General features: G+C 40.9%; 1 protein-coding gene across 2 annotated transcripts in view; it reads right to left on the bottom strand.

Moving 5' to 3' along the window:
• Window positions 1-23473, bottom strand: part of LOC139757095 (uncharacterized) — a 158983-nt gene that overhangs the window by 45477 nt on the left and 90033 nt on the right. For both annotated transcript variants that reach the window (XM_071677188.1, XM_071677196.1), the window contains exon 10: window positions 15954-16097. In XM_071677188.1, the coding sequence (XP_071533289.1) occupies window positions 15954-16097 (144 nt within the window). The remainder of the gene's footprint in view (window positions 1-15953; window positions 16098-23473) is intronic.

Here is a 23473-nt window from a genome sequence, read left to right as displayed (position 1 = left end):
CAAACCACCTCACACCACACATTGTCCTCAAACATCTCATTTCCAGCACATCCATCCTCCTGCGCACAACTCTATCCATAGCCCACGCCTCGCAACCATACAACATTGTTGGAACCACTATTCCTTCAAACATACCCATTTTTGCTTTCCGAGATAATGTTCTCGACTTCCACACATTCTTCAAGGCTCCCAGGATATTCGCCCCCTCCCCCACCCTATGATCCACTTCCGCTTCCATGGTTCCATCCGCTGCCAGATCCACTCCAGATATCTAAAACACTTTACTTCCTGCAGTTTTTCTCCATTCAAACTTACCTCCCAATTGACTTGATCCTCAACCCTACTGTACCTAATAACCTTGCTCTTATTCACATTTACTCTTAACTTTCTTCTTTCACACACTTTACCAAACTCAGTCACCAGCTTCTGCAGTTTCTCACATGAATCAGCCACCAGCGCTGTATCATCAGCGAACAACAACTGACTCACTTCCCAAGCTCTCTCATCCCCAACAGACTTCATACTTGCCCCTCTTTCCAAAACTCTTGCATTCACCTCCCTAACAACCCCATCCATAAACAAATTAAACAACCATGGAGACATCACACACCCCTGCCGCAAACCTACATTCAATGAGAACCAATCACTTTCCTCTCTTCCTACACGTACTCATGCCTTACATCCTCGATAAAAACTTTTCACTGCTTCTAACAACTTGCCTCCCACACCATATATTCTTAATACCTTCCACAGAGCATCTCTATCAACTCTATCATATGCCTTCTCCAGATCCATAAATGCTACATACAAATCCATTTGCTTTTCTAAGTATTTCTCACATACATTCTTCAAAGCAAACACCTGATCCACACATCCTCTACCACTTCTGAAACCACACTGCTCTTTTTTTTTTTTTTATTTTAAATGGGAAACAGAAGAAGGAGTTACGCGGGGAGTGCTCATCCTCCTCGAAGGCTCAGACTGGGGTGTCTAAATGTGTGTGGATGTAACCAAGATGTGAAAAAAGGAGAGATAGGTAGTATGTTTGAGGAAAGGAACCTGGATGTTTTGGCTCTGAGTGAAACAAAGCTCAAGGGTAAAGGGGAAGAGTGGTTTGGGAATGTCTTGGGAGTAAAGTCAGGGGTTAGTGAGAGGACAAGAGCAAGGGAAGGAGTAGCACTACTCCTGAAACAGGAGTTGTGGGAGTATGTGATAGAATGTAAGAAAGTAAATTCTCGATTAATATGGGTAAAACTGAAAGTTGATGGAGAGAGATGGGTGATTATTGGTGCATATGCACCTGGGCATGAGAAGAAAGATCATGAGAGGCAAGTGTTTTGACAGCAGCTGAATGAGTGTGTTAGTGGTTTTGATGCAAGAGACCGGGTTATAGTGATGGGTGATTTGAATTCAAAGGTGAGTAATGAGGCAGTTGAGGGAATAATTGGTATACATGGGCTGTTCAGTGTTGTAAATGGAAATGGTGAAGAGCTTGTAGATTTATGCGCTGAAAAAGGACTGGTGATTGGGAATACCTGGTTTAAAAAGCGAGTTATACATAAGTATACGTATGTAAGTAGGAGAGATGGCCAGAGAGTGTTATTGGATTACGTGTTAATTGACAGGCGCGCGAAAGAGAGACTTTTGGATGTTAATGAGCTGAGAGGTGCAACTGGAGCGATGTCTGATCATTATCTTGTGGAGGCTAAGGTGAAGATTTGTATGGGTTTTCAGAAAAGAAGAGTGAATGTTGGAGTGAAGAGGGTGGTGAGAGTAAGTGAGCTTGGGAAGGAGACTTGTGTAAGGAAGTACCAGGAGAGACTGAGTACAGAATGGAAAAAGGTGAGAACAATGGAAGTAAGGGGAGTGGGGGAGGAATGGGATGTATTTAGGGAATCAGTGATGGATTGCGCAAAAGATGCTTGTGGCATGAGAAGAGTGGGAGGTGGGTTGATTAGAAAGGGTAGTAAGTGGTGGGATGAAGAAGTAAGATTATTAGTGAAAGAGAAGAGAGAGGCATTTGGACGATTTTTGCAGTGAAAAAATGCAATTGAGTGGGAGATGTATAAAAGAAAGAGACAGGAGGTCAAGAGAAAGGTGCAAGAGGTGAAAAAGAGGGCAAATGAGAGTTGGGGTGAGAGAGTATCATTAAATTTTAGGGAGAATAAAAAGATGTTCTGGAAGGAGGTAAATAAAGTGCGTAAGACAAGGGAGAGAATGGGAACTTCAGTGAAGGGCACAAATGGGGAGGTGATAACAAGTAGTGGTGATGTGAGAAGGAGATGGAGTAAGTATTTTGAAGGTTTGTTAAATGTGTTTGATGATAGAGTGGCAGATATAGGGTGTTTTGGTCGAGGTGGTGTGCAAAGTGAGAGGGTTAGGGAAAATGATTTGGTAAACAGAGAAGAGGTAGTAAAAGCTTTGCGGAAGATGAAAGCCGGCAAGGCAGCAGGTTTGGATGGTATTGCAGTGGAATTTATTAAAAAAGGGGGGTGACTGTATTATTGACTGGTTGGTAAGGTTATTTAATGCATGTATGACTCATGGTGAGGTGCCTGAGGATTGGCGGAATGCGTGCATAGTGCCATTGTACAAAGGCAAAGGGGATAAGAGTGAGTGCTCAAATTACAGAGGTATAAGTTTGTTGAGTATTCCTGGTAAATTATATGGGAGGGTATTGATTGAGAGGGTGAAGGCATGTACAGAGCATCAGATTGGGGAAGAGCAGTGTGGTTTCAGAAGTGGTAGAGGATGTGTGGATCAGGTGTTTGCTTTGAAGAATGTATGTGAGAAATACTTAGAAAAGCAAATGGATTTGTATGTAGCATTTATGGATCTGGAGAAGGCATATGATAGAGTTGATAGAGATGCTCTGTGGAAGGTATTAAGAATATATGGTGTGGGAGGCAAGTTGTTAGAAGCAGTGAAAAGTTTTTATCGAGGATGTAAGGCATGCGTACGTGTAAGAAGAGAGGAAAGTGATTGGTTCTCAGTGAATGTAGGTTTGCGGCAGGGGTGTGTGATGTCTCCATGGTTGTTTAATTTGTTTATGGATGGGGTTGTCAGGGAAGTAAATGCAAGAGTTTTGGAAAGAGGGGCAAGTATGAAGTCTGTTGGGGATGAGAGAGCTTGGGAAGTGAGTCAGTTGTTGTTCGCTGATGATACAGCACTGGTGGCTGATTCATGTGAGAAACTGCAGAAGCTGGTGACTGAGTTTGGTAAAGTGTGTGAAAGAAGAAAGTTAAGAGTAAACGTGAATAAGAGCAAGGTTATTAGGTACAGTAGGGTTGAGGGTCAAGTCAATTGGGAGGTAAGTTTGAATGAAAGCAAAACTGGAGGAAGTAAAGTGTTTTAGATATCTGGGAGCGGATGGAACCATGGAAGCAGAAGTGGATCATAGGGTGGGGGAGGGGGCTAGAATCCTGGGAGCCTTGAAGAATGTGTGGAAGTCGAGAACATTATCTCGGAAAGCAAAAATGGGTATGTTTGAAGGAATAGTGGTTCCAACAATGTTGTATGGTTGCAAGGCGTGGGCTATGGATAGAGTTGTGCGCAGGAGGATGGATGTGCTGGAAATGAGATGTTTGAGGACAATGTGTGGTGTTAGGTGGTTTGATCGAGTACGTAACGTAAGGGTAAGAGAGATGTGTAGAAATAAAAAGAGCGTGGTTGAGAGAGCAGAAGAGGGTGTTTTGAAATGGTTTGGGCACATGGAGAGAATGAGTGAGGAAAGATTGACCAAGAGGATATATGTGTCGGAGGTGGAGGGAACGAGGAGAAGTGGGAGACCAAATTGGATGTGGAAAGATGGAGTGAAAAAGATTTTGTGTGATCGGGCCTGAACATGCAGGAGGGTGAAAGGAGGGCAAGGAATAGAGTGAATTGGATCGATGTGGTATACCGGGGTTGACGTGCTGTCAGTGGATTGAATCAGGGCATGTGAAGCGTCTGGGGTAAACCATGGAAAGCTGTGTAGGTATGTATATTTGTGTGTGTGGACGTATGTGTATACATGTGTATGGGGGTGGTTTGGGCCATTTCTTTCGTCTGTTTCCTTGCGCTACCTCACAAACGCAGGAGACAGCGGCAAAAAAAAAAAAAATTATACTAATCGTCATTTCCCGCATTAGCGTTAAGAACAGAGGATGAGGACTGGGCCTTTGAGGGAATATCCTCACCTGGCCCCCTTCTCTGTTTCTTCTTTTGGTAAAAAAAGAAAAAAAAAGAAAAAAAGAGAGGGGAGAATTTCCAGCCTCCCGCTCCCTTCCCTTTAAGTCGCCTTCTACGACACGCAAGGAATACGTGGGAAGTATTCTTTCTCCCTTATCCCCAGGGATAAAATATATAATATATATTATATATATATTATATATTATATATATTTTGGGAGAATAAAAAGATGTTCTGGAAGGAGGTAAATAAAGTGCGTAAGACAAGGGAGCAAATGGGAACTTCAGTGAAGGGCGCAAATGGGGAGGTGATAACAAGTAGTGGTGATGTGAGAAGGAGATGGAGTGAGTATTTTGAAGGTTTGTTAAATGTGTTTGATGATAGAGAGGCAGATATAGGGTGTTTTGGTCAAGGTGGTGTGCAAAGTGAGAGGGTTAGGGAAAATGATTTGGTAAACAGAGAAGAGGTAGTAAAAGCTTTGCGGAAGATGAAAGCCAGCAAGGCAGCAGGTTTGGATGGTATTGCAGTGGAATCTATTAAAAAAGGGGTGACTGTATTGTTGACTGGTTGGTAAGGTTATTTAATGTATGTATGACTCATGGTGAGGTGCCTGAGGACTGGCGGAATGCGTGTATAGTGCCATTGTACAAAGGCAAAGGAGATAAGAGTGAGTGCTCAAATTACAGAGGTATAAGTTTGTTGAGTATTCCTGGTAAATTGTATGGGAGGGTATTGATTGAGAGGGTGAAGGCATGTACAGAGCATCAGATTGGGGAAGAGCAGTGTGTGGTTTCAGAAGTGGTAGAGGATGTGTGGATCAGGTGTTTGCTTTGAAGAATGTATGTGAGAAATACTTAGAAAAGCAAATGGATTTGTATGTAGCATTTATGGATCTGGAGAAGGCATATGACAGAGTTGATAGAGATGCTCTGTGGAAGGTATTAAGAATATATGGTGTGGGAGGCAAGTTGTTAGAAGCAGTGAAAAGTTTTTATCGAGGATGTAAGGCATGTGTATGTGTAGGAAGAGAGGAAAGGAATTGGTTCTCAGTGAACGTAGGTTTGCGGCAGGGGTGTGTGATGTCTCCATGGTTGTTTAATTTGTTTATGGATGGGGTTGTTAGGGAGGTGAATGCAAGAGTTTTGGAAAGAGGGGCAAGTATGCAGTCTGTTGTGGATGAGAGAGTTTGGGAAGCGAGTCACTTGTTGTTCACTGATGATACAGCGCTGGTGGCTGATTCATATGAGAAACTGCAGAAGCTGGTGACTGAGTTTGGTAAAGTGTGGGAAAGAAGAAAGTTAAGAGTAAATGTGAATAAGAGCAAGGTTATTAGGTACAGTAGGGTTGAGGGTCAAGTCAATTGGGAGGTAAGTTTGAATGGAGAAAAACTGGAGGAAGTAAAGTGTTTTAGATATCTGGGAGTGGATCTGGCAGTGGATGGAACCATGGAAGTGGAAGTGAATCATAGGGTGGGGGAGGGGGCGAAAATCCTGGGAGCCTTGAAGAATGTGTGGAAGTCGAGAACATTATCTCGGAAAGCAAAAATGGGTATATTTGAAGGAATAGTGGTTCCAACAATGTTGTATGGTTGCGAGGCGTGGGCTATGGATAGAGTTGTGCGCAGGAGGGTGGATGTGCTGGAAATGAGATGTTTGAGGACAATGTGTGGTGTGAGGTGGTTTGATTGAGTAAGTAATGTAAGGGTAAGAGAGATGTGTGGAAATAAAATGAGCGTGGTTGAGAGAGCAGAAGAGGGTGTTTTGAAATGGTTTGGGCACATGGAGAGAATGAGTGAGGAAAGATTGACCAAGAAGATATATGTCAGAGGTGGAGGGAACGAGGAGAAGTGGGAGACCAAATTGGAGGTGGAAAGATGGAGTGAAAAAGATTTTGAGTGATCGGTGCCTGAACATGCAGGAGGGTGAAAGGCGGGCAAGGAATAGAGTGAATTGGATCGATGTGGTATAACGGGGTTGACATGCTGTCAGTGGATTGAATCAGGGCATGTGAAGCGTCTGGAGTAAACCATGGAAAGTTTTGTGTTGCCTGGATGTGGAAAGGGAGCTGTGGTTTCGGGCATTATTGCATGACAGCTTGAGACTGAGTGTGAACGAATGGGGCCTTTGTTGTCTTTTCCTAGCGCTACCTCGCACACATGAGGGGGAGGGGGATGGTATTCCATGTGTGGCGAGGTGGCGATGGGAATAAACAAAGGTAGACAGTGTGAATTGTGTGCATGGGTATATATGTATGTGTCTGTGTGTGTATATATATGTGTACATTGAGATGTATAGGTATGTATATTTGCGTGTGTGGATGTGTATGCATATACATGTGTATGGGGGTGGGTTGGGCCATTTCTTTCGTCTGTTTCCTTGCGCTACCTCGCAAATGCAGGAGACAGCGACAAAGCAAAATAAAATAAATATATATATATATATATATGGAGTGAGTATTTTCAAGGTTTGTTGAATGTGTTTGATGATAGAGTGGCAGATATAGGGTGCTTTGGTCGAGGTGGTGTGCAAAGTGAGAGGGTTAGGGAAAATGAGTTGGTAAACAGAGAAGAGGTAGTAAAAGCTTTGCGGAAGATGAAAGCCGGCAAGGCAGCAGGTTTGGATGGTATTGCAGTGGAATTTATTAAAAAAGGGGGTGACTGTATTGTTGACTGGTTGGTAAGGTTACTTAATGTATGTATGACTCATGGTGAGGTGCCTGAGGATTGGCGGAATGCGTGCATAGTGCCATTGTACAAAGGCAAAGGGGATAAGAGTGAGTGCTCAAATTACAGAGGTATAAGTTTGTTGAGTATTCCTGGTAAATTATATGGGAGAGTATTGATTGAGAGGGTGAAGGCATGTACAGAGCATCAGATTGGGGAAGAGCAGTGTGGTTTCAGAAGTGGTAGAGGATGTGTGGATCAGGTGTTTGCTTTGAAGAATGTATGTGAGAAATACTTAGAAAAGCAAATGGATTTGTATGTAGCATTTATGGATCTGGAGAAGGCATATGATAGAGTTGATAGAGATGCTCTGTGGAAGGTATTAAGAATATATGGTGTGGGAGGCAAGTTGTTAGAAGCAGTGAAAAGTTTTTATCGAGGATGTAAGGCATGTGTACGTGTAGGAAGAGAGGAAAGTGATTGGTTCTCAGTGAATGTAGGTTTGCGGCAGGGGTGTGTGATGTCTCCATGGTTGTTTAATTTGTTTATGGATGGGGTTGTTAGGGAGGTAAATGCAAGAGTCTTGGAAAGAGGGGCAAGTATGAAGTCTGTTGGGGATGAGAGAGCTTGGGAAGTGAGTCAGTTGTTGTTCGCTGATGATACAGCGCTGGTGGCGGATTCATGTGAGAAACTGCAGAAGCTGGTGACGGAGTTTGGTAAAGTGTGTGGAAGAAGAAAGTTAAGAGTAAATGTGAATAAGAGCAAGGTTATTAGGTACAGTAGGGTTGAGGGTCAAGTCAATTGGGAGGTGAGTTTGAATGGAGAAAAACTGGAGGAAGTGAAGTGTTTTAGATATCTGGGAGTGGATCTGTCAGCGGATGGAACCATGGAAGCGGAAGTGGATCATAGGGTGGGGGAGGGGGCGAAAATTCTGGGAGCCTTGAAAAATGTGTGGAAGTCGAGAACATTATCCTGGAAAGCAAAAATGGGTATGTTTGAAGGAATAGTAGTTCCAACAATGTTGTATGGTTGCGAGGCGTGGGCTATGGATAGAGTTGTGCGCAGGAGGATGGATGTGCTGGAAATGAGATGTTTGAGGACAATGTGTGGTGTGAGGTGGTTTGATCGAGTAATTAACGTAAGGGTAAGAGAGATGTGTGGAAATAAAAAGAGCGTGGTTGAGAGAGCAGAAGAGGGTGTTTTGAAATGGTTTGGGCACATGGAGAGAATGAGTGAGGAAAGATTGACCAAGAGGATATATGTGTCGGAGGTGGAGGGAACGAGGAGAAGAGGGAGACCAAATTGGAGGTGGAAAGATGGAGTGAAAAGGATTTTGTGTGATCGGGGCCTGAACATACAGGAGGGTGAAAGGAGGGCAAGGAATAGAGTGAATTGGAGCGATGTGGTATACCGGGGTTGACGTGCTGTCAGTGGATTGAAGCAAGGCATGTGAAGCGTCTGGGGTAAACCATGGAAAGCTGTGTAGGTATGTATATTTGCGTGTGTGGACGTATGTATATACATGTGTATGGGGGGGGGGTTGGGCCATTTCTTTCGTCTGTTTCCTTGCGCTACCTCGCAAACGCGGGAGACAGCGACGAGGTAAAAAAAAAAAAAAAAAAAAAAAAAAAATATATATACATATTCCTAAGAGTCCACAGGGAAAATAAAACACGATAAGTTCCCAAGTGCACTTTTGTGTAATAATCACATCATCAGGGGAGACACAAGAGAGAAATAAAAGTCAGTTGATATACATCGAACAGATGAAGCTAGGACGCCATTTGGTAAACACGCGATTGTCCAAGACATACAACGAGCGTTCACAAACTTATCATTTTACAGTTTTTATGAACAATAAAGTTATCTAATTTGTATAGACCATCACTAATATTAAGATTATAATTCTTTGTGTATCTAATAATAGAAGAGTCAATGATATTTCTCATGGTAATAGAGTTAAAGTTAATAAATGAGATGGCATTACTCCAGTCAATACAATGATCATAGTTTTTAGCATGATTAAATAAGGCATTTGATTCTTGTCCCGTTCTTATACTATATCTATGTTGCTTAAGTCTAACAGAAAGATCCTTACCAGTCTGTCCAACATAAAATTTATCACAATTTCCACATGGGACTTTATAGATGCATCCAAGAGAATTTTCTGGTGAATTCCTGATTAAGATAGTCTTTATAGTATTATTGTTGCTGAAGGCAACATTTACATTAAAGGATTTAAGCAACATGGGAAGTAAAATGAAATTATTATTAAAAGGGAGAACTAAAAGATTCTTGGTGTCAATGGGAGGTTTGGGCTCAACTCTATAAAATAATTTCTTTGCTAACTTAAGGGATTTATCAATGAAAGATCTAGAGTACTTTAACTTAGATCCAATAGAATTTATCTTCTCAAACTCATCATCAATATACTCTGGACTGCAAATACGTAATGCCCTAAGGAACATAGATTGAAGTGATGATAATTTAACTCTGTCATGTTGAGATGAATAATAATGGATATATGAGCATACATTGGTAGGTTTTCTGCATATGCTAAACTTAAAATTGTTTCCTTGCCTATGGATCATGCAATCTAAAAATGGTAACATACCATTATTTTCATTTTCTACAATAAATTTGATGGAAGGTACTAAATTGTTATACTTATTATACTTATAATACTTATTAGCTGCTTCCCGCATCAGCAAGGTAGCGACAGGAAACAGATGAGGAATGGCCCATCCTCTCATATACAAATATATATACATAAACGCCCATACACACATATACATACATATACATGCAACACATATGCATATACATACATATGCACAGACATATACATATATACACAAGTACATATTCATACATGCTTGCCTTCATTCATTCCTGGTGCTACCCCATCCCACAGGAAACAGTATTGCTATCCCCTGCTTCAGCGAAGTAATGCCAGGAAAACACACAAAGAGGCCCCATTTGTTCACACTCAGTCTCTAGCTGTTATGTGTAATGCACCAAAACCACAGTTCCCTATCCACATCCAGGCAACACAGATCTTTCCATGGTTACCCCAGAAGTTTCACATGCCCTGGTTCACTCCAGTGACAGCACGTCAACCCCAGTATACCACATCGTTCCAATTCACTCTGTTCCTTGCATGCCTCTCATCCTCCTGCATGTTCAAGCCCTGATCACTTAAAATTTTTTCACTCCATCCTTCCACTTCCAATCTGGTCTCCCGCTTCTTGTTACCTCCACCTCTGACACATATATCCTCTTAGTCAACCTTTCCTCACTCATTCCCTCCATATATCCAAAACATTTCAACACACTCTTCTGTTCTTTCAACCACACTCTTTTTACTACCACACATCTCTCTTACCCTTTCATTACTTACTTGAGGGAACCACCTCACACCACATATTATCCCTGGGGATAGGGGAGAAAGAGTACTTCTCACATATTCCCTGAATGTCGTAGAAGGCAACTAAACAGCTGGGTTGTCTGTGGACCAACAGCTGTAACCAGGATTAAGACCTATTTACTCAACTGAAGATCCACAAGGAATGCAATAGATGTCTTTGTATTACAGCAGACACAAACACCAATCTTGGAGCAGAAACAATGAAAGGAATTATAGTTGGAGATTTGTTAGTGCACAGGAAAAGCAGCCCTCTGACACTTGGATTTCAAAAAGAAGAAATTATCAAGAGAGGAGGTAAACAGGTGGTGTTTAACATTAGGAAAGTTTGAATTATGACTGTAAATGTAGCTATGAAAATGGAGTGGATTCCAGTTGTATGATGGCAGTCAAGAGGACCCTGGGATCTGCTCAACCTTCCTCAACGGGTGATGTTGCTCTAAATCGGAGCTGGAAAATTGTTTGACGAGTGTGCTGCCATGTTTTGAAATACTGAAAAGTAATCAAGAAACATAAAAAGAAATAAAGTTATGGTTAAGTTATGCACTGATGAGTGTTGTGTATGAGAATAAAAGTGTGGGGTTGGGAGATGAATGCAAGCATCTCATATGTGGGTGATGCAAGGGAAAAAAGACAGCAATCTGGGCCTGAAAGAGGGTTCATAACAAACGCTGCAATGCGAGCTCACTGCACCACCACCACCATCCCTACAGAAATCCAGACAGCAATATTTCCCTGATCAGCGCTTCCTTGTCATCCACTCCTACTAAAACAGAATAGCAGCAGCAGCAATAGGTGCCACATACTACCCCTAATAAGAATTGCAACAGAGATAGGTTGATGATGCTTGATGTCTATCTATAAATGTGAGATCATACATTTTATTTTTTCATTTATTCATTATACTTAACCGCTTTCTCCTGCGCTAGCGCAAGGAAATAGACAAGGAATGGCTCAACCCACCCACACACACATGTATATACATAAACTCCCACACACACACATATACATACATACATATACATTTCAAAGTATACACACATATACATACACAGATTTTTTTTCTTTTTTTTTTTGCTTTGTTGCTGTCTCCCGCGTTGACGAGGTAGCGCAAGGAAACAGACGAAAGAAATGGCCCAAACCACCCCCATACACATGTATATACATACGTCCACACACGCAAATATACATACCTACACAGCTTTCCATGGTTTACCCCAGACGCTTCACATGCCCTGATTCAATCCACTGACAGCACGTCAACCCCAGTATACCACACCGATCTAATTCACTCTATTCCTTGCCCTCCTTTCACCCTCCTGCATGTTCAGGCCCCGATCACACAAAATCTTTTTCACTCCATCTTTCCACCTCCAATTTGGTCTCCCACTTCTCCTCGTTCCCTCCAGCTCCGACACATATATCCTCTTGGTCAATCTTTCCTCACTCATTCTCTCCATGTGCCCAAACCACTTCAAAACACCCTCTTCTGCTCTCTCAACCACGCTCTTTTTATTTCTACACATCTCTCTTACCCTTACGTTACTTACTCGATCAAACCACCTCACACCACACATTGTCCTCAAACATCTCATTTCCAGCACATCCATCCTCCTGCGCACAACTCTATCCATAGCCCACGCCTTGCAACCATACAACATTGTTGGAACCACTATTCCTTCAAACATACCCATTTTTGCTTTCCGAGATAATGTTCTCGACTTCCACACATTCTTCAAGGCTCCCAGGATATTCGCCCCCTCCCCCACCCTATGATCCACTTCCGCTTCCATGGTTCCATCCGCTGCCAGATCCACTTCCAGATATCTAAAACACTTTACTTCCTCCAGTTTTTCTCCATTCAAACTTACCTCCCAATTGACTTGATCCTCAACCCTACTGTACCTAATTACCTTGCTCTTATTCACATTTACTCTTAACTTTCTTCTTTCACACACTTTACCAAACTCAGTCACCAGCTTCTGCAGTTTCTCACATGAATCCGCCACCAGCGCTGTATCATCAGCGAACAACAACTGACTCACTTCCCAAGCTCTCTCATCCCCAACAGACTTCATACTTGCCCCTCTTTCCAAAACTCTTGCATTCACCTCCCTAACAACCCCATCCATAAACAAATTAAACAACCATGGAGACATCACACACCCCTGCCGCAAACCTACATTCAATGAGAACCAATCACTTTCCTCTCTTCCTACACGTACACATGCCTTACATCCTCGATAAAAACTTTTCACTGCTTCTAACAACTTGCCTCCCACACCATATATTCTTAATACCTTCCACAGAGCATCTCTATCAACTCTACCATATGCCTTCTCCAGATCCATAAATGCTACATACAAATCCATTTGCTTTTCTAAGTATTTCTCACATACATTCTTCAAAGCAAACACCTGATCCACACATCCTCTACCACTTCTGAAACCACACTGCTCTTCCGCAATCTGATGCTCTGTACATGCCTTCACCCTCTCAATCAATACCCTCCCATATAATTTACCAGGAATACATACACAGATATATACATATATACACATGTGCTTATCCATACTTGCTGCCTTCATCCACTCCCATCCCACCCCACATGAAATAGCATCCAACCCCCTCCATCAAGGCAGCGCCAGGAAAAGACAAAAAGGCCACACTCATTCACACTCAGTCTCTAGCTGTCATATTTAATGCACTGAAACCACACCTCCCTTTCCACATCCAGGCCTCACAGAACTTTCCATGCTTTAACCCAGATGCTTCACATGCCCTGGTTCAAACTACTGACAGCATGTCGACCCCGGTATACCACCGCTCCAGTTCACTCTATTCCTTGCACACCTTTCACCCTCCTGTATGTTTAAGCCAAGATCACTCAACATCTTTTTCACTCCATCCTTCTACCTCCAATTCGGTCTCCCACTTCTCCTTCTTCCCTCCACCTCTGACACATATATCCTTTTTGTCAATCCTCACTCATTCTCTCCATGTGTCCAAACCATTTCAACACACCCTCTTCTGCTCTAGCAACCACAATCTTTTTATTACCACACATCTCTCATACCCTTTAATTACTTACTCGATCAAACCACCTCACACCACATACTGTCCTCAAACGTTTCATTTCCAAAACGTCCACCATCCTCTGCACAACCCTATCTATAGCCCATGAGTTGCAATCATATAACATTGTTAAAACCACTATTCCTTCAAACATACTCATTTTTGCTCTCCAAGATAATGTTCTCGCCTTCCACACATTCTTCAATGCTCCCAGACCCTTCGCTCCCTTCCCCACCCTGTGACTCACTTCTGCTTCCATGGTTCCATCCACTGCCAAGTCCACAAAAGATGTTTATAATTACTTTTCTTTCATACAATTTCCATAAAAATATGATTCTTACTGAGCTATTTTCTTTTCATTTCTTTAAACATCTTCTATGTGAATTTCTAAGTTCAAGATGATTTATGATGATGTACTGAATCAAAAATCAACTTAAGATTTATTAGGTATATATGTATGTGTTGCAGTTAAAACCCAAAATCAATCAGATTAGTTTCAACTAGTCAGAAACCAATGCACCAAAGGAGGGTTGGTAAAACATGAAATGTGAGACTGAAGTGTTTTTACACCTAACTTTACCTAGTTTCAACAACTTTGTTTGAAAAAACTAACCTAACCTTTAAAATCTTGACATCTTGGGTTTTCCCAACATCCTTAGGTACAACAGGTTCTGACTAGTTGAAACTAGCTTTGACTGATTTTCAGGTTGTAACTGCAACATATGTATTTTATTGGAAATCACTTTTTCCATATTTTGGTTACTTTCACCTAACTTTGAGTTAAAAAAATGTGCTAATATTTTGAACGCTACTGTCATCTGTGATTCATGGTATATTATCCATACTCTGGATTAGTTCTGGTCCCTTGGGTGAATATTATGCACTTACTGAAAATCATGTTTGTCACATTTATTTCATTAAATTTTATCATTCACTACATGATTGTACTTCTTATGAAGAAAGAGAAAAATAAAAATACAAACAAGTAACTTCATCTTTTGATGGGGAAGTCACAATTTTATACATCACTCCTGATATCTTATTATGTACTCAAAGGGTTAACAGACACTGGTGATTCATATTCAACTATAGCCAAAAACAGTGTTGAAAACCCCTAATGACCAGCAATTCAAAAAAAGGTCACCAAAGGAAGTTTCGCTAAAGAGAAAATGTCTCATGGGGTCGTGCTGCAAACAACTGCAAATTCTTAAAAAAAGGAAATCTAACCAAGAGGAAAACAGTTTCATGGGTTCAGACTGCATACTATTCTAAAATATTCATAAAACCTGCAGAAAGAAAGTTCTGCTATTTTGCAAAAGTTGTACAGGTACATATCAATCAATCACCTTTCCTGCACTAAGAACAAGAACTCACACGAAAAATAAACATTACAAATCTCTTCTAAAAAGCCTCCTTGCAAGTCTATCAACAAAATCAACTGCTCCTTTGCTGGCATTTGAGCCATAAGAACTCATACACTTCCCAAATCTCAGGTGATATGTTAATGCAAGTAGCAGTACATCCCTGTCTCCTGAATTTCCTTAGGAACTGGTGGTATGTCTAGTAGTGTATTTCATAATCATAAAACTGGCTTGTTTTAACCTGGCCTCTTACCTGATGACTGCATTTAACCAGAATACTTTGATTATACTTTTATACTACATATGATTTTACATTTACTATGGTTTAGAACTGTTATCATTAGGGATAATTACAGATATACAGTACTTCTGAACACTTATATGGAAATGAAAACTTTTCAAAGTTATCTAGGGGAAATGGTCTTGCAACAGATGCATTCTCACATCTGGTACAGCCTACATTTGGCAGATGCTGAACTATAAAGCTTTTCCTGTAACAGGTGTAAGCATATCTTTGAACCCCTTCAAATCACCTTTCTATTAGCTGCCTGACTAATAAGTGCTATGTAGTATATACAATGAAGTACGTTTTTTGAGAAAATTTTGAAAATTTGAACTGTCCCCATGTTTCTGCTGAGAGTCATGTTAAAGAAAAAACCTTGGGCATCAGTTTCATGCTTGTGTCTACAAAAAATATGCACAAGACAAACTATTATTATATTTCTTTTACATTACAATATCAAAGGCAAAGGATAGTTTTCACTACTACACTTGATTATGATAAGGGCATCTAAAATGGAATATGGGTAATTCCACAAAATAAAAATTTTGTAACATCTTTGTAATCAGTTTCATGGCTGTGGCTGAGGAAAACTTTAAACATGTAGGGAGAACAATTAAGTAATACATTCCTGCTTTAAGAAAAAAAAAGTATTGCTTACTTTTTATTAAAGATGGGCAGTGGAGACGCTAAGTTGTCCTGCTAGGGGAATATAAATATTGCAATCTGGTTGGGTTTCCAGCAGATTTTTTCTAACAGACACCATTTTAACAATTTTCAATCTCAACACATGAAAGGAGATAATTATAATGCATTCAAGACATAGTTTATCAATCATCCTGACACCGTGATCAATTAGAAACTTAGTGATATATGAATGTAGTGGATATATATTTACAATCTTTCCAAACCTTCACTAACTTGTATGCAAGTAATTGCAGTACACTAATTGGAGACCATTACTAAATACAATGCACTTACCTTGACAATAGTGCCTTCTGTTTTGATGTCATGGAGCTCATGAAGATAAGCAACACACCAGAAGTAGCCATAGCCAAACAACTTCATCAGTCGGCTGAATCTTCTTTTTGGAGACATTTTGAGAACCATCCAGTCTTGGACTCTCTGCACCACAAAAAATTTGGACTTACTAATTCAATCTTTATATTAGCTAAAAATTCAAAAGGCTGTTCCTGTCTAGAGAGAAAAATACAAGACCAAGCTTAAATTCTTCAATTTACAGTTCCTGATATATTCTTTAATCTCTAATCAAATCAATCTCATTCACTGAGGGAAGTACCTATCTTCCTACAACAATAATCTACCTCTACATGGGGTTACTGCAGAGCACTTACCAAGAAACTTGTGGAATTCACAATGCTGTCATTAAACAGCAATCAAATACTTTCCACAATTGTCTGTTCTGAACTCTCTTTAGGTATATGTGATGTTTTCTTTTGACTATTTCTGAGCTCACTCTGAATAAATTTCTAATCCCTTTGGGCAGAACACTGAAGAATCTATGAATCTTTCTTGCTGTGCTCTGCTATACCGTATTCTTCATATATTTCCAAGAATAACTGAAGATGGAATAACTCTATTTCTAGCAATATGTGAGGCCTTTGGTTACAAAAGTATTTCCTCTCTGGTAACCTATCTGCTGTAAAGCATAAATTATCATTTATCGTTCTTCTTTCTCAACCAAGACTTTCTAGTTCCAATAATTTTCATAGTAGTTCATGTGTTAAACACCCTCAGTTATACTTGCAAAGTGTTTCTGAACTCTCCTGTTTGTTTATTTCAGCTATTTTGTTCAGTGACCAGACAACACATCAGTACAGTATTCAGTTTTGATTCATGTAATCACAGAACTTTCTCAACAACAGCTTTTTATTTCTGATGTTGAAAGCTCTCATCATTCCACTCATACCAGGCTTGATCAAACTACAGTATACAGTATCTTTTGCAAAGCCTCTAGCATCAAATAGTCCACCTAAAACTCTAGCCTTGATTGTGATCTGGGTGCTTTACGAAACCAAACTCCTTTAGTTCTAATTCACACAGCAAGAATTGTGAAAAACCACAATGTACTACCTAAGAGTAGGGTCACTACCAATTCTGACCATAATTCACACCTTGGTGTTCTATTGCTTCATCAGGTCTTTTCACACAAAAACATAATTCACCCCCTGGTGTGAATGTACCTTACAGACCTTATAAGCCAAGCACAACTGCTATGGTAGGTAGTTCAGACACTTATGCTTCAGATATGCACAATGAGTAGTCTCTGTGGTTTTCTGGGCACCAACAGGGTTCCAGCCTCCTTAAGCAGCAGCACCATGTGACACTAGTTTATCATCCCCTACTGTTAGAAATTCTGTTGTACCATATCATCACTTTCCTGCAAAAACAGTACCACAAGAACTTAGCAATGCCATCTCTCTCCTGAAGCACAGTTATGGTACCTCAAAAATACCTCTTCCCTAGTGTAGCAGTCATGTGAGAGCAATATCACCTGCCCTCTGCAGCACAGCTATGAAACATTGGCAACACATCCTTCTGCAGCACAGCAATATCTCCTCCCTTCTGCAGCATAATGACAAAATCTCAGCAACAGCAGCTTCATTCTGAACAAGCACCATGTGGCTAAGGAATGACACTGCTGTATGTAGCAACACCACACACTCCTCTTTCACCTCCTTTTCAGTTCTTGCACCAGCAATGGCAGCTTACTCTTGAGCTTCATTTTCCTGTGCCTATCAAATTAATATACCATAACTGTGTTAGCTGCATTTCTGTAACCCGATCCAAGTCCTTCAGTATTATGAAAAGTTAGAGAGCTTTACCCAACTAAACTCATGATCACCCAGAGAGGCAGAGAAAATGGTCAGACATGGTATATGGTAGAGCTAACTGACCTGACCCCAACACCAATGTCTTACTCCCTCAGATCAATTTGCTGCTGAATTCCATGACTAATGTTCTACTGACTTCTAGTTAACATGTCCTAGTAATAAATAACCCTTCTATGGATGTTATCACCAACTTTCTATTTCTAATCCAGCAGCTTCCTGCACTGTAGCCTTAATTACACAATATATACCAATGAGTAGACCATGGTCCACCGCCACCTCCTACATGAACACTCCTACCCTTACCTCCTAACATTTTTCTATCCCTTCCCTCTTCCTGCCAGCATTAAATATTACCTCTGTCTTGGTGTAACCCACCACAAAAGAATGGGAGGGTAGCACTGTAACAATACCACCAGCAATGCTTCACAAAATCCTCAAGTGCACCAAGAGCTCAGGCCATGACAGTAACCTAATGTGAAGGTTTTGGTGCTTATGAAACATATACAACTTATAGTTACAGTCACAATATGTACTCCAGATGGAGGAAATCATTCTGTGCTCTGCATAGATTAGGTTCCCCAACAGCCCTACCCATTATTTGCATCTCAGTAATGCATCACTTCAACTCTTCTCACAAACAAGCATAATTCAAACCCCAGCACAAATGATGAGTGTGGCCCTTAAAAGCTAAAAAATAATGCTGACCAGGTAGGCATGGAAGACACTACACTGCAACACAACCACTGTTCCTTAGTTATAGGTCCTTTCTTCTGTACCATTGGCAAAGGGCCTTAACAATGCCACCTCATTTCTGCAGCATAGATATTGGGTCTTAGCAACCACCCTTCCATCTGCAGCACATCCAGGACTCTGCAATGTTTTTTCCACCTACAGTGCAACCACAGAACCTCATCTGTTGATTTGTGCCAGTATCAACAGCTAGTTTATTGTGCACCCTATGCTCATCTTGTGGTAGTGCACTTAAGCAATAGCCCCTCCCTTCTGCAGCAGTATCACATGACAAGATAATGATACTTCTCTCCTATAGTTTCACCAAAAGACTCCTGTCTCATTTCTTTTCTTCATCCTACAGCAGTAACAGACACAGTAGCATGCCCTGAAGTTACATATCCTTGTAACTTTTAATACAACATTGTTGTGTTAGCTGTGTTTCTCTACCCCCAATCACTCCACCACTTCAGAAGTTGGACACCTGAACACCCCTAAATATCTTTCCAGTGATTCGGTTTCCATAAAATGACTCCTACATATATGGCATAAGCTTCAAGTTTAATCGTCTACTGTGTTAGGCCCTCGACTTGGTTGTTAACCGTATTGATAGACAAAAAGATAAAATTGTCTTCTTCACCAGCACATTCTTTTATTCCAGAATTTTTGTCTAAAAGGATATGATTTGAGTTGGGAATACCATACATTACCTAATACTATCAAAAGATCGTTTTGTTACCCCTTTTTCACATTATATACTTGCAATCTAAATGAGTTTCATAACTGTAAAATATACTGCTGACACTGTAATCACCGAGTTTATTTGTGAAAAGCGACATTAGTAATAATGAACTGGAAGTATCTGAAACTGTATCATGGTGAAATGAACATTTCCAACACATGCAGTCAACACCAGCAGCTCTCCAAGAATTTGAAGATTACTTTGGTTCATGAGGAAGACACCTACCTTAGCAGGTAAGGAGAAAGGAATACTTAAGGGGCCCTATACGACTTTTAAACAATATCGTGCGATAGAGTAAATATGACACAAACCCATCATTCAATTCTTTTTCAATAAACCACAAGCCATGTACATATCAAAACATATCAGATTACTAAAAAAAAATGGCAAGATTTCATGGCTCTACCAGAGAACCTCTGGTGAAAACATACTTTTCAATATGTGAACAATTTTGAAGATTAAGACATCAAATCACCACTACAAATATCTTTAGTACACAGTAGGATACCAATACTGCATGAACCAGGAAAACAAGGTTCCCAAATGCCAAAACAGGTAGAACAGACCAACAGGGATATGCCCCAAAGAAGTGTGTCCTACAGACTACATTTAAAGGTAATTCCATCACTATGTGAATAGATGGGGGTTTAAAAAGGTAAATGGGACAACACAAGTAGACTTTGGTTTGAGGGCTTCCCAAGAGGGAGACATGACACCAAGGGTGCCATGGAGTACCAAAAAACTAATAACTTACACCACATGGTTAATAAGGAAGAGAACAAGCTTATTCTACAAATATAATACTTGGAAGACAAGGTAAAGGGGCTGGAGGATACTGCTGGGACCATGAAAAGCACAAAAAGGTACATGGATACTGCTGGGACCATGAAAAGCGCAAAAAGGTACATGAGGAATTTAATAGGGCAATGAAATATGGAAATCTTTGCTTGGGAGTAAAAAAAAAAAAAAAGCTAGAGAGAAATACAGGTAACAAGTCAAGAACTATGGTGGAATGGCAATTAAATCTAAAAAACTGGAGGATGAGCTAAGTTGGGATAACGTAGAATACGTAAGATAAAAACCAAGACAAGATTTCAGAATGGAAGATGACTGTTCAGCTGAAGTTGAAACAACTGAAATAAGCATGGGAATCTTGAAATGTATAGGCAAAATGAAATATTGTGCAAGGCCATTCCCGAGGCAGTAGATGCAATCAGAGACGGGTCTACTAAGGAAGCAAGTGGCAGATTAGATAAGAGTTAAAAGGGCAATATTGTCCCAGACAACTTTGCGATAATGCAAATATAAATTTTAGATATGTAAGAGATACAGTAATCTGCAAGACTGCAGATAACAGAACGATGGGTCACTCTACAGATAAGGGAAACTGTGTAGGGAGGTAAACACAGATTAAACTGCTGTTGGAGGTAAACTATGGAATCTTTCAGCTTTTCACTACTCGATGATCTTACACTCAACCTGTATCATGCAACGAGGTCTCCATGTTGTCACTTCAAGCACCTGAGACACGATCTAACATATTTACAGAGGCAGCAGGTATGCCCCGCCTGACTCTAACTAGTGTAGCACGATCATTAACCCTAAGCCGCCGCCCACTGCCTCACACCAACACCAATCTACTCCCCTACAATGGCTGAAAACAATACACACAATATATATATATATATATATATATATATATATATATATATATATATATATATATTTTTTTTTTTTTTTTTTTTTTGTCGCTGTCTCCCGCGTTTGCGAGGTAGCGCAAGGAAACAGACGAAAGAAATGGCCCAACCCACCCCCATACACATGTATATACATACGTCCACACACGCAAATATACATAAGACGAAAGAAATGGCCCAACCCACCCCCATACACATGTATATACATACGTCCACACACGCAAATATACATACCTACACAGCTTTCCATGGTTTACCCCAGACGCTTCACATGCCCTGATTCAATCCACTGACAGCACAACCCCGGTATACCACATCGCTCCAATTCACTCTATTCCTTGCCCTCCTTTCACCCTCCTGCATGTTCAGGCCCCGATCACACAAAATCTTTTTCACTCCATCTTTCCACCTCCAGTTTGGTCTCCCACTTCTCGTTCCCTCCACCTCCGACACATATATCCTGTTGGTCAATCTTTCCTCACTCATTCTCTCCATGTGCCCAAACCATTTCAAAACACCCTCTTCTGCTCTCTCAACCACGCTCTTTTTATTTCCACACATCTCTCTTACCCTTACGTTACTTACTCGATCAAACCACCTCACACCACACATTGTCCTCAAACATCTCATTTCCAGTACATCCATCCTCCTGCGCACAACTCTATCCATAGCCCACGCCTCGCAACCATACAACATTGTTGGAACCACTATTCCTTCAAACATACCCATTTTTGCTTTCCGAGATAATGTTCTCGACTTCCACACATTCTTCAAGGCTCCCAGGATTTTCGCCCCCTCCCCCACCCTATGATCCACTTCCGTTTGCATGGTTCCATCCGCTGCCAGATCCACTCCCAGATATCTAAAACACTTTATTTCCTCCAGGTTTCCTCCATTCAAACTTACCTCCCAATTGACTTGACCCTCAACCCTACTGTACCTAATTACCTTGCTCTTATTCACATTTACTCTTAACTTTCTTCTTTCACACACTTTACCAAACTCAGTCACCAGCTTCTGCAGTTTCTCACATGAATCAGCCACCAGCGCTGTATCATCAGCGAACAACAACTGACTCACTTCCCAAGCTCTCTCATCCCCAACAGACTTCATACTTGCCCCTCTTTCCAAAACTCTTGCATTCACCTCCCTAACAACCCCATCCATAAACTAATTAAACAACCATGGAGACATCACACACCCCTGCCGCAAACCTACATTCACTGAGAACCAATCACTTTCCTCTCTTCCTACACGTACATATGCCTTACATCCTCGATAAAAACTTTTCACTGCTTCTAACAACTTGCCTCCCACACCATATATTCTTAATACCTTCCACAGAGCATCTCTATCAACTCTATCATATGCCTTCTCCAGATCCATAAATGCTACATACAAATCCATTTGCTTTTCTAAGTATTTCTCACACACATTCTTCAAAGCAAACACCTGATCCACACATCCTCTACCACTTCTGAAACCACACTGCTCTTCCCCAATATGATGCTCTGTACATGCCTTCACCCTCTCAATCAATACCCTCCCATATAATTTACCAGGAATACTCAACAAACTTATACCTCTGTAATTTGAGCACTCACTCTTATCCCCTTTGCCTTTGTACAATGGCACTATGCACGCATTCCGCCAATCCTCAGGCACCTCACCATGAGTCATACATACATTAAATAACCTTACCAACCAGTCAATATTACAGTCACCCCCTTTTTTAATAAATTCCACTGCAATACCATCCAAACCTGCTGCCTTGCCGGCTTTCATCTTCCGCAAAGCTTTTACTACCTCTTCTCTGTTTACCAAATCATTTTCCCTAACCCTCTCACTTTGCACACCACCTCGACCAAAACACCCTATATCTACCACTCTATCATCAAACACATTCAACAAACCTTCAAAATACTCACTCCATCTCCTTCTCACATCACCACTACTTGTTATCACCTCCCCATTTGTGCCCTTCACTGAAGTTCCCATTTGCTCCCTTGTCTTACGCACTTTATTTACCTCCTTCCAGAACATCATTTTATTCTCCCTAAAATTTAATGATACTCTCTCACCCCAACTCTCACTTGCCCTCTTTTTCACCTCTTGCACCTTTCTCTTGACCTCCTGTCTCTTTCTTTTATACATCTCCCACTCAATTGCATTTTTTCCCTGCAAAAATCGTCCAAATGCCTCTCTCTTCTCTTTCACTAATAATCTTACTTCTTCATCCCACCACTCACTACCCTTTCTAATCAACCCACCTCCCACTCTTCTCATGCCACAAGCATCTTTTGCGCAATCCATCACTGATTCCCTAAATACATTCCATTCCTCCCCCACTCCCCTTACTTCCATTGTTCTCACCTTTTTCCATTCTGTACTCAGTCTCTCCTGGTACTTCCCCACACAAGTCTCCTTCCCAAGCTCACTTACTCTCACCACCCTCTTCACCCCAACATTCACTCTTCT

The sequence above is a fragment of the Panulirus ornatus genome, chromosome 2 (assembly GCF_036320965.1).
Source record: "Panulirus ornatus isolate Po-2019 chromosome 2, ASM3632096v1, whole genome shotgun sequence".
NCBI classification, from domain to species: Eukaryota; Metazoa; Arthropoda; class Malacostraca; order Decapoda; family Palinuridae; genus Panulirus; species Panulirus ornatus.
This window is presented reverse-complemented; position numbering and strand designations above follow the sequence as displayed.